At 32.7% G+C, this 13,211-nt stretch overlaps 1 protein-coding gene across 1 annotated transcript; it reads right to left on the bottom strand.

The window, feature by feature from the left end:
* Positions 1-2,733: 2,733 nt before the first annotated feature.
* Positions 2,734-4,551, bottom strand: LOC110101040 (BAG family molecular chaperone regulator 1). The gene is made up of 4 exons (XM_020828805.2): positions 4,207-4,551; positions 3,864-4,120; positions 3,578-3,727; positions 2,734-3,120 (listed from the first exon to the last, which is right to left on the bottom strand). The coding sequence occupies exons 1-4, from the start codon at positions 4,409-4,411 to the stop codon at positions 2,905-2,907; spliced, it is 828 nt and encodes a 275-aa protein (XP_020684464.1). The 5' UTR covers positions 4,412-4,551; the 3' UTR covers positions 2,734-2,904.
* Between the last annotated feature and the right edge of the window lie 8,660 nt (positions 4,552-13,211).

Raw genomic sequence — 13,211 nt, 5'->3', positions numbered from 1 at the left:
TATTCCAACTTCCAAATATAAATACAAATTTGAAGACACTATAACTATCATATGTATTTTTAGATATAGACTTATACAAAAATCACAACAAAAATATTGATTATAACGATCCTATGAAACTATGTTGTTGTTTTATCATGATTTCGTTGCAATAACGAAGATAATGAACTCTTCGATCTGGACAAATTGTCTTAAAAATTTCTCGCTTAATTAGATACTCAAGAAGCTTTGTGGAGAACAAATAAAGTGGCATGTCTTCAAATGCTTCTATTATTTGTTCAAAATCTTTAATGGCAACAGAAAGCAATGGTGCCTTAATTATTGATTGTGATGCATTAGTTCTAGAGTTGATGTTTGTGCATGAATTGATAAGCTGAGTAATTTGACTTCGTAGAAATCTATATCAATTTTTTTTTATTACCAGTTGAAGTTATAGAGGATGGTCATTTCAACTGGCTACACTCACTAATATTGTTGAAACTTTGTGAAGGATCTTCAAAAGAGTCAATAATATTATCAAGTTATTCATAATCTTCACGAAAATTTTCATGGTCAATACCTTCGTTGGGAGTCAAAGCATGAACACCAGTTGCAACTGCACCCATGAACATCAAAGCAGGCTTATGTTCAAGTTTGGGATTAAAGCCATAATATCTAAATTTTTTGGCATTTGACACAACCTATAAAGCAAAATTCATTTAATAAAACTAAAAATTATAATATGCAGTTCAAAAAAGCCAAATATATAATATTGTATGCAATCAACATTCACATATAGTTTTTCTTTCCACCATTCATCGGATGCATCAATGGTCTTTATCCTAGGATCTCAACCCAATCAAGTCGACCCATGCTTTAGATCCTTCCATAATTTCCAATCTTTCTTTTGTTGGTCCATTTATTTATAAGCTGCACTTTATCAAACTCTCTTCCTATGTTCTCATTAAAATTCTTAATTTAATTCAACCAACCCTCTTTATTGAATTGAGTTGTCTGTCGATTTCCAAGTTTAATATCTTTATACATAAATCACAAAATAACATCTTCACATCTTGGTGCCATGTTGCAGATGCTCCACTGTCCTTTGATTTATCCATTTAATTTCTTAATTGGGTATTGTTGTTCGCAAGCATATCAGAACATGAGGTTGAGTACAAATGAAATGATAAGAGAGGCATAATTCAGAAACTAATATAGGACGTCCGAAATCAAATGCATCGAATTCAATTCAGAAGCAAGATTACTGCAGAATTTATATTTGAGGCTATATAAATACAAAAATAAGAACAAAACATTAAAAAAATTGGATTATATATAAAGGCAACATAGGCATTTTGAATTAATTATAATCCTTTAGGACAAATTCAATTCCGTTAAACTCATTTATTGCCTAAATGAGAGAACATTTATAATGTCATATAATCCCATAGTTTTATATACGAAACTATTTGCTATGATATCATCGAAGTTAAAGCATAAATAGACAACACAACCGATGGCTGAAGGAGCTCCCACATTTGTTGTTTGTGGCTCTACTTTCTGTTATGCTTTGCAAAATCCTTCCTGCTGATTAAGGAGCTAGTAATCTTTCCTACTACTTGCTTATACAGTTCGGTTTTGGATCAAAACCTGCTGTTTAACTGGGCAAATTATTAGGTCCGATCACCGAACCTAAAAATAGATCCGGATATCAAATGAAAACTTGCCACGTGGATTGCGCTTTGACTGCGCTTTAGGTGCGCTTTTGACGCGCTTGACTTAAATTTCCGCGGACACATGTACATTCCACTAGGCAAATTTTTAGTGGATGTCCGGACCTAATAATTTGCCATTTAACTGAGCTTCAAAAAGATATGTCGTACAAAGGTAAAAAGAGCAAGAGAAATGAGCATTTAAATTAGCTAAGCTACATACTGATCATGTCTCAAAATACATAATCTATGTTTCTTTGCATTCAAAAAAGTACAAATAAAATGCATCAAGCATGATCGACTCCTAAAAATTTGTACTCAAAATTCTGAAGTTGTATCAAAAATAATTTCATTGTACTCGTTAAAAATAGATGAAAATCCCGACAATCGAACGCAGCTAAGTGAAAAAATGATTAGATTAATCCCTGCAATCGAAAGCACGTCATATTGAAGAAGGCATCCAATCAACCAAGGGTAAGAGCTATACCTATTCAAAATTTGCTACTAAGCTAACGAGGGACCTCTGATCAACCAAGTGTAAGAGTGGAGGATGTAGCCTGGGTAGATTATCGTAAGAAGAGATGCGATAGCTGAGACGTGAATGGGAATCAAAGTGACGAGCGATCTCCGATAGCTGAGACGAGCTATCTCCGGAAGCTTCAGCGTGGGAATGGGAGATTGGCCTGAAGAGAGCTACGATAGTGGAGATGTGTGGGAATTGCGAAAATGATCGAGCCGGAGCACATATCCTCTCACGCAAATTGGGTATTTTCGTCATTTTAACCTTCGAAACAGTGGGAAATTGTCGAGCACATATTCTCTTTGGTTCGTTTGTTGAGTGTTTTGGCTACTAACTAAGAGGCATTGAGTTAGAGTCTTGTAGATGGGTTGTATGTGAATTTATCTTAATTGATTTAAATGCATAAAAAAAATAATAATAATAAAAATAAAAAGTGAGCTGCCTTCCACTGCTATATCTGCTTTACTATCGCAAGACTACTACGAACCGTCAGAATAACATGACAAAAATGCATAAGGAAACTAAAGTGAAAAGTTTCCAATTTATTTTTCTTTTCATCTCATTCAATGTAGACTGGCCCCTGAGGCCTATACACACAGTATCAAAAAAGTATTCAAATAGAAGCTATTTCAATCTTTCATACTTGGCACACAAATAGGGAATCAAATCAAATTTTACAATCGAATTCATCAATCAAAGCAACTGCCATTCAATCCGTGATCCTGCAGGCACCGTGGAGGCTGCCATCCCCGGTGCGGCGACTGCGTCGAACATCTCCCACTTGGTTGTTACCACAACCTGCTGCCTCTGTTGTTGTTTCTGCAGATAAGGAGAAGAAGAATGCATAGGCTCTGAGTTCTTCAGCTTGATCTGGTCCAGTTTCTCCACATTCCTCTGCACTCTCCTGACCTGCACAAGATTTATGTCAAAATCAGTTAAATAATGTTAGGAATTTCATTTGAAGCGTTGAAGTTGTGACTGTTTATTAAAAATTTATTTTGAACACTGATACAAGCGGACTGATTGATTATAATTGTTAAAAACTTATAATGCTTTACTTAGTTACTAGAAAGTGAAAATTCTACAATGTAATTTTTTTTTTGAGAAAAAATATAAAAAATATTTTGAAAATTTATAAAATTAATTTTGAATCTCATTTTCAGATGAATTAATTAAATTTAAAAGAGTATCTTTCACTCTTACGTGGAAAAAAAAAACTTTTTTGATTGAGTCATCTAATCAAATTTAAATATTTTTCAGAATTTTTTCTTAGGTGTGTAAAATAGTTCCCAATAAGTTGAAGAACCAAATGCAGATAATAAGCAAGCAACAACGGACGGATTTGAATGCCGAGGGCCGAACAAACCTGAATTCCTCTCTTCCTCTTGGCCTCGCCCTCCTCCACAGCGATGGCATCGAGCTTTACAAGCTGCGCCATAAGCAGCTCGATCAACTCCACCACGTCCTTCTCTGCCACACTCATGCCCGCCCCCACCGCCGTCTCCATCTCCGATACCTAGGACGATTTACCAAAATTCACTTCTAAAATCTCCATTTTTGACAAAGAAGATTCACGAAAAGTAAAAAAAAAAAAACCTCAAATTGGGAGGAAGGAAGAGGTAAAGGATGCCTCTTGATCAGGGAAGCGATACCTTCGATACCAGCCCGTCGACATCGACGGCGACGGCAGCGAGTGACTTTGCCACCCGCTCAGCTTGGGAAACACGGCGCATCTCAAGAAGCCGCTTGGCCCGAGCGGTGAGATCTTCCTCGACCACCATCCTCGAACCGTCTTTGACGCCGGCGGTGTCAAGATACGCTGACGAGTCTCTCTCCTTTTCTTTGAAAAGAATCCTCTGCTCCTGAGGATGCAAACCCGTTTTTTCCCATAGTATCTTCTTCACTTCCCCTGGATTTGGAATTAGAAGACGGGTATGTATATCTTTTATTAGTTTTCTTTGAATTGGAATTGCATTAGGATTGTATTTCACCTACCGAAGGTGGATTGGGAGCTGAGATAGATCTCATGGTGGGCGAGGCCGTGTTTGATGCGGAGGCGTATAGCTGGGACTGGCGGTGCGGCGTCGGGGGAGATTCCGCCTAGGCGTTTCTGGACGAGCATGCCGCCAGGGAGAACTTCCCAGTCAGCCGGCGGCGGAGGAGGCGGCGCCCGCGAGTGGTTTGATCTTTTTCGCATCATACTACCAGAGGAATGAGATCGCAGGAGGAAATTCGAGAAGAGAAGGGAGCGAAGAATGCAACGAATGAGGACGTGTTATTTTGATTTGTAGGCGGAAGCGAAGATGAGAGGTGAGCGAACGGTCCTTGAATGGAAATTAGGGGAGAATGAGTAATATATAAATAATGGTATAGAATTGAAATAAAATTTAAGATGTGCTGATATAAAATGCACTAAATTGAATTTTAAAATTTACGTTTCGATTAGTAGATTGAATACTATGAAATATACTAATTTAAATATAAATATAAATTTTTTGAAGTCTATTAGGAGATATTTTATAAATTATTATGATATAATTTTTTTATAGTTTTATTTTTTTTAGTTATAAGATGAACATGAATGGCAACTAATTTAATTAATAAAAAGATTAAAATCATTTCATTATTATTAATCTCTTTTATGATTCCCTAAATAAATGATATTTTAATATTATAAAAATAAATAATATAAAAAATGAAAATAATGGCTCAAATGTAGTGGCTTGAGATTGTTCAGGTAAAATAAGAAGTTTTCAAGTAAAATGCTCATGTATTTACTTGAGTTTGACAAAATATTTTTTTAATAAAAGTTTTACTCAGTTCAATAATTTTTGCTACATGTTTTTAACATAATAGCTTTTATTAGGAGTTAATGTCACATCCTGGGACCGGAAAGACGGTATATCCTAGTAACATTGGACATGATGAAGGAATATAAAGACCTATTTTGAAATCACAAAGAAAAGCATGCATATCCTAGATATAACATGATACATATACACTAAAGTAACACTAGAAAGTGAAGATTAAAATATTAATTCATTAATAAAATTCAAATAGATAATACATCCAAACATTAATATTGATACAAGAAAATGAATGTAAATAGGATGGATGAGAAAAAAGGAACTACCCAACACTTATAATCAAAAACATAGAAAACTACTACAAAATATAAAATAGAAAAAAAAGTCTACTGTTGATAATTTTGCTCCTATGGTAAGAGTCCAATAAACACACCTATAGGACCTGTTATAAAAAGATAGAACGGGTGAGTTTGATAAATCAAACTTAACAAGTAACTTTTATATATCAAAACATAAATGACAAAAGATAGGGGCATGTAGTATGAGCAATCAAAAGGTGTGAGTTGTAACATGTAGTCACTAAAAAAGTAGCTATGAAATATGAAAGGATTACTATAACAAATTCTAATATGCTAGTGTGTATATCAATTAGCTAGTGATGTTAAAATATTTCAATGCTTACAAATGCAGCACACTATTTATTCTTGTACCTTAAAATGGGTTATCAATCATTTATTATTTTCAATTCATGGAAAATATATATATCAAACATCTAATGTATATAATTATAGTCAGTTTATCAAATACCCATCACTGGTAGGTAAACACCAACCTAAGAAAGTCTAATGATTTCTTATAGAGTCATCATTCTGGGGCCTCGTCAGCCTCGAGTAACTAATAACCAATAGTGTTTTACCAACATACACATCAATGCACAAAAACATATAATTTAAAAATAAACTTCATAATCGTTTTTCAATAAGTTTTATAATTTTAATATGATAATTGTTATTTCATACTAAGATATGATTTGCTAGCATAATCATTTATTGTATTCAATAAGAGCACATACATGAAAATATAAAAAAAGATACGTACATGAGTTTATACAGCAATAAATCAAGATTGATCTATTCATGAATCTTCCTAATTCATTTTGAGCATGTGTAAAATAAAAGAATCTATAATAAAATGACTGGCAATCTAATATCCCAAGTTCTAGCACAAGAAATAAGAATAACACCACTAACAAAGAATGTTATGTTTATCTCAAAATAAATAATAATTACTTACCTTTTAGGCCAGCGACATGAAAGTTCAAGCCAACAAGATAATTAACTATTAGCGCTATGAGGGAAACGACTAGAAGGTCCTATAAACAAGAATAATGTTGAAAGACATCAATGCTTGAAAAATAAGTTTTACAAAACCCGAGCTTAATTAAATATACATATATAAATATATTGAATATCATTCTTCCAACCTAAAATGATAATATAAGGTTAGATTAATTTGAATCATCATATATAAATAAAGCTTCCTCCCAAAGAAAGCTAACTAATAAAAAAATGTTAAAACTAAAATAGAATCTTCACTAATAAAATTAGTTACACGATCAAAGAAAAATATATGATATATAATTTAATAAACATGTAGAAGAAAATAAAAGAGAGGGAGGAGAAAAGAGAAGATGAAGGAGCTTAATATTGAAGGAGAAAAAAAAAACTTGATGAAGATGCTTGCTGATTTTGCCAAATAATTAAATAGCGGTTGTGAGGAAGAAGAGGGAGAGAGAGAGGTTTGGTATCTATAAAGAAGCAAGTGAAGAAGAATATGCAATGCCCTGGCATTCAACCCTTCTTAAATTGAGAAGAGATGGGAGTAGAGCATGAAAAGTAACACAAGATAGACGAATCCCATGATTTTCATGATTGGAGGGAGGTGTATGTGAGATTCAACTCAAATTTATGGCCTATTGCTCAGTTCGACACTACTGGTGTGTGATGAGGGGAGCGAGAGGGTTAGCTGGGTCACAAAAAAGTCCTGGATTGAATCGATCTTTGATCAATTTATAACATACTATCTCTCTTAAAAGAATCTGGTCACCAAATTCATACCTTAATTTTGAAAAAGTAGAGGGATCTTCACGATCATCTCTTCTTCAATCTCCCAAGTTGCTTCTTGGTATGACTGGTTCTTCCAAAGCACTTTTATAAAGGGAATAGATCAATGATGAAGCTGTCAAACTTCATATTACAAAATGATATCTTATATTTATTCATAGCTCAAATATTCTTGAATTAATAGAGGCTGGAAATGAATAATGTGAGAACTATCATGTATATACCGTCAGAGAAGGCATACATGAAAGATATTAACACTCCTGTAAGCCTCAGAGGAAGAGCCTAAATGCACTCTCTCAACTCCCTCTATCACTTTAAAAGGTTCAATGAAATAGGGCTAAAAATTTGTACTTTTACCAAATTTGGTAATTCCACGCATGAGAAAAACCTTGAGAAAGATGTGATCACCAACCTCAAATTCAATAATCATGTGCTTATGATCAAAATATATTTTCTAAGGTTCTTGAACTAAATGAAGCCTTTCTTAAATTAGATAAATCTTCTCTGTAACTTGATCAACTAGTTGAGGTCCTATGAGCTTCCTCTCTTTGACCTTAAACAAAAATAATGGAGACTTGCACTTCCTATATAAAGAGCCTCAAAAGGTGCTATGTTTATGTTAGCTTGAAAACTATTATTGTAAGCAAACTTCATAAGTGGTATGCAGTCTTCCAAACATTCACCAAAGTCATGAATGCAAGATCTCAATAAATTTTCTAAAGTCTGAATGTTGCGATCTGATTGTCCATCAATCTAAGGTTGAAAGGTAGTGTTGAAATTCAACCTCATACCTAAAGCTCTTGACACTTTCTTCCATAATCTTGAAGTAAATGTTTTATCTCTATTTGACACAATGAAGATGGGAATCATGTGTAGTTGAATGATATTATCCACATAGATCCTTTTTAACTTTTCCTTAGAGTAATTCTATTTGATCATTAGAAAGTTAGCTATCTTGGCAAGTCTATCAATAATAACTTAAATTGCATCAAGACCTTACTATGATCTCGACAAGCTAACCATAAAGGCCATAAAAATCTCCTATCACTTGCATTCTGGAATAGAATGTGGTTGCAATAAACCACCAAGTCGCTAATGTTATACCTTTGCCATATGAGATGCCAAGCACTTGGCTACAAACTCTGCCACTTCATTCCTTATACTAGGCCACAAGAAGAGCTTAAAATCTTGATACATTTTTGTGATCAAAAGTGAATTGAATATAGATTAGCATGTGCCTCTCAAAGTATCCCCTATTAGAGTGAACTCTCAGGTCGGTCTAGGGCTTACTTCTTAAAGCTATTAAATTTCTATGTGTGCATGATAATTTTTTATTAATTAAAATAGAAATAATTTTAACATACTCTCTCAAACCTTCGATTAAATCCATGCTAAAACAAATATCGACATGCAAGTAAAAAGACTAAAAAATATGCTATTTTTACTGCTCAATCAATTAAATAAAAAATTTAGTTTAATATTAATATTGAAAGTCTTATTACAAATCTGATTTCAAGAAATATAATTTTGATGATAGCAAACATTACTAATACTTTTATTTTTTTTATAATTACCTTGCCTACTAACGTTTTAGGTCTACAAGATTAAATTACAAATCAAACGAGCTCAAGATTGGATAGATTAGGACCAAGTCAGCTTATAATGTATGTTAAGTGTCTTTTACAATGTGGGTCCTGATGTTAAGTAAACTTGCACACACACACTTGGGGGAAAAATTATATCTATTTTTAGTGTTATATGTTTTTTTGATCACATCATCCGGTATGATCCCAAATCGTCCTGGATGATCAATTATAAATATAAACCTTAATTAGGGCTTCCTGGTTAAGGCAGCCACAGTTAAGAAAATCATCCTGAATGATATTATCATCTTACAAAATGATAGGATCAAATAAAAAAGAATCAACTGCCAAATCCTTTTAGGCATGTTTTATTTTTGGATATCATCCTGGACGATGGACTACAATTATGCCTAAATTAGTTTGGTAATTAAGGATTGACTACTTGATCATATTATCCTAGATAATCTCATGATTGTTTGAGATGATCAGTTAATAAACCTTAGTTTGTCCTGAATAATCTATAATCAGCCTGGCTCCATCTAGGGTGATGTTCTGACTGATATGTGATGTTTAGTATTAATCATCCTGGATGATCTAGTTAATTTTTCATCATTTAGACATCCATCCATGGCGATGTTCTGGACGATATGTAACATTAATTTTGAAATAATCATCCCGGATGATCATGAGATTATCCTGGATTATCAAGTTACTTTTTCATCATTTAGACATCCACCTAGGGTGATGGTCTGGATGATATTCATCAACTTAAACTAATCGTACAGGATGATCTAAACAAAGGAACCTTTTAATCATCCAAACTCTCCGAATTCGTCCTAGCTGATTAAGCTAAATTTGAACTGATTGTACAGGGCGATCAGTCTATCATCCTTGATGATATTTGACGATTAGTTACAAATTATGGAAATTTTGGAGCTCTTGTTTAAAAGATATCTTATTTTCTCAAGATGAGATCTTTTGCTGTTGTCCTGACCTGAGAGAGCCAAGAGGAGAGGAAGAGCAAGGAAGAGAGAGAGAGGATATTGTGAGGGATTTCATAAAGTTTGCTCCAAGCAAGGATCCAAGTCATCTTCTCTGACTATCTTTCAAGTGGTATTAGAGCCTGATTCATAAAAATGAGTTTTTGAAAACTTTTAAATTTTAATCAATAGTTAAATTTGGTAATCGTAATAACGCTGAAGGGTATTCTATCACCCGACCATATTTATTTGACAATATTCCTTTTGATTTTTGAAAAACTTGTATGTTTATGTTTTTATAATCGATTGACTATCGCATGTGGATGCTTGTTTAGAATGGATATTGACTTCTATCTCATGAAATTAATGGCATTAAAACTGAACTTCTTTTTTTACTGAATGGACTTTTGATGATAGGGATTTAGTGCAACTGAATGAAAAATGCTTGAACTATTTGTTCTGTGTTTAGAAATCTAAAGATTATATGAGTGTTTCAACTTATTCTACTGATAAAGAAATTTGAAATAGATTGTGTATTACTTATGAGGGAACAAATGAAGTTAAGCAATTTTGCTTGAATGTTTTATTGCATGACTACAAACTTTTTCATATGAAATCTACTGAATCAATTTTTGACATGTATGCTAGGTTTACTCAAATGTCACCTCATTGCATGCCTTAGGAAGAGAGCTAACTAACTATAAAAGAGTCTATAAAATTTGGAGATGCTTGCCTTCTTCCTTTGATGCTAAGATTACTGCAATTACTGAATCTAAGGATTTGAATACTTATTTTGTTGATATCTTACTTGGGTCACTCATTACTTACGAGCAAGGGGTGAACCAAAGATAACTTGATGTAGTTAAGAAGAAGGAGGAAACTATGGTGCTGAAAGCTAACGATACAGATACAAATTCTTTCCGGTCTGAAAACAATGATGTTTCCTTAATCACTAGGCAATTCAAAAGCTTTCTAAGGAAAAATCACAAGCATAATCAGAATTGGAAAAAGATAAGGATAGTAAAAATTTTAAAAGTTCTTCTGATATTGTTTGTTTTGAATGCATGAAGCCAGGTCATGTCAAAGCTGATTGTATTACAATTAAGGATCACTCAAGCAAGGAGAAGGGTGAGGAGAAACCTAAGTTTAGGAGGGACAAAAAGCAGTGTCAAAAGACATTCTAGGAAGATTCTGCATCTAACACCTTTGAGATTGAAGCTGAGGAGGAGACAACAAACTTATGCTTAATGGCCGATAATCATCTTGGTAAGTCTGACCAAGAAGAGGTATGTGAACTAAGCTCTAAAAAATTAATTGAAGTTTGTGAGAAAATTCATGCATCATATAGGAAACTTAAGAAATCACTTGCTAGTTTGAAATTAGAATTTTTTAATTCATAAAAATAGAATAAAGTTTTATGTAAAGAACATGCCCAAATTAATGGCAATCATATGTCATTACTTGATGAGTTTGATGAGTTAAATAAAAAGCATTATGAGTTGGTTATTGAACATGATTCATTGAAAGCATCCTGCACCTTACTTGAGACTGATTTTAAAACATATATTGATGAATCTAAGCATAGTGAGCACTATTTGAGAGTTGATAATGCAGTTTTAAAAAGTGCTAATTCGAGGTTTAAAGCTGAATTAAAACACTTGAGGAAAATAGGACTACACTCACATCTGATCTAAAAGTTTTAAAACCTAGGAAGAGGGATTATAACCCGAATAGATTAATAAACCCTTTTCTTGGTGTTAGATGTTTTTTATGTGGCATGCTAGGGCACATTTCACACACTTGTACTGTTCACCGTAGTACACATTGGGTGTGGAGATCCAAATTTCATGATTCACAACATAACACATATGCATTGCTTTCTTCTATTTATAAGAAGGGACCCAGACTTCTTTGGATTCCTAAATCTGACATTTGATGATTTTGTAGGCTTGCTCTCACAAAATACCTTATGAGAGCATGTGGTACCTGGACAGTGGAGGCTCATGACACATAATTGCATAAACTTGTTTCTTAATTAATTTTGATCTATATGGTTTCTGATCTATTGGTCGTTATTATTTTCTATTCATTTTTCTATTTTGTGTGTTGATTTTTTATTTACTATTATTTTGTAGTGTTTTCATCTCTTATGCTCTCTTTATGTTTTTCTTTTTGGTCATAGCTGAAATGATATTTTATGTCTTATTTTTATTTTTAAAAATTTGTAGTCAATGTCTGACATTCCTAAATCAGTTAAATGGAGAAACACCGTTGATTGTTTCCCTCCCTCTAACCTCTTTTAGCGGTATAATTTTCTTTTCTAAATAAAAGTCTATCTCAAATTAAGAACTGGACTTTGCGATTGAGATCTTTTCTATCTTGTTACAGTAATCTATCTTATATATATATAATGTTCAAAGTCTTTATATTAATTTTAAACTTTCGTAATCTTGTCATTGCATTTATCATATAAATTTAATTCTATTTTATGGTTTATTCTTCCTTATATTAGAGAGTGAGTTTTTATTTTCTAATATCTAAAATATATGCTCATAATTGAGAGTATTTAAGTGTTTTGAAAAGGGATCTAGCTTGCAAAAAATGATAATAGCATAAAATGAGCCCCAAAAAGAAGAAAAAATAAAAAGATGTGCAATGACCTCAACAAAAAAATGAATGGTATACAGAGTGTATCAAAAATCAAAAGATGTGTGAAGTGTGCCAATCAATTGAAAAAAGGCATAAAATAAACCCATAAAAATCAAGCTTCCTCTTTCAAACCTTTAAATCTTAGAAGAATTCATGTGTCACTTGATATTTTTAAAGGCTTGATTTCAAATTTTATGATTGTGATAAATTACTTTGGTATATTATTTTATAATATATTTTTGTAGAACCAAGTTTTGAACTTATCTATTTTTCTTATCCAATTGATTTTTCTGAGTTATGTCTTTTGTTTTCAAAAGATGATTTGCTCTGAGAGAAGTCCGAGCTAGGGCTAATAGGATCAATTATTCTACCATTTTTTAGGTTTTGATGTTGTTATTTCATTATTCTCATAAATTTTTAATTCAATTGCATGGAGAATTTCTCATATTTATGTTTTGATTAAAAAAACTTTACTTTCGTTCTTCTTTTTTGTCTTCTATTCTGGTTTTCATTTCTGGTTTTCCCTCCTCTTTTTTGTGATAAAAAAAGGGGGAGTAGTTGTATTGTGTACTGTGTTTGTTTTTAATAAAACTTTAACTTCCTCACTTATACTATTTTTTGTGATGTTTCAATTGAATAGCTTAAATTATTTTTTGTTTGCCATCATCAAAAAGGCAGAGATTGTTGCGAATATGATTTTAGAAAATAAAATTTTTATGATAGCAAATATTACTGATACTTCTATTTTTCTACAACTGCCTTCCCTACTAATATTTTAGGTCTATAAGATCAACTTATAAATTAAACCAGCTAAGATTGGGTAGATTAGGATTGAGTCAGCTTGTAATGTATGTTAAC

The sequence above is a fragment of the Dendrobium catenatum genome, unplaced genomic scaffold, assembly GCF_001605985.2.
Source record: "Dendrobium catenatum unplaced genomic scaffold, ASM160598v2 fragScaff_scaffold_1583, whole genome shotgun sequence".
NCBI classification, from domain to species: Eukaryota; Viridiplantae; Streptophyta; class Magnoliopsida; order Asparagales; family Orchidaceae; genus Dendrobium; species Dendrobium catenatum.
This window is presented reverse-complemented; position numbering and strand designations above follow the sequence as displayed.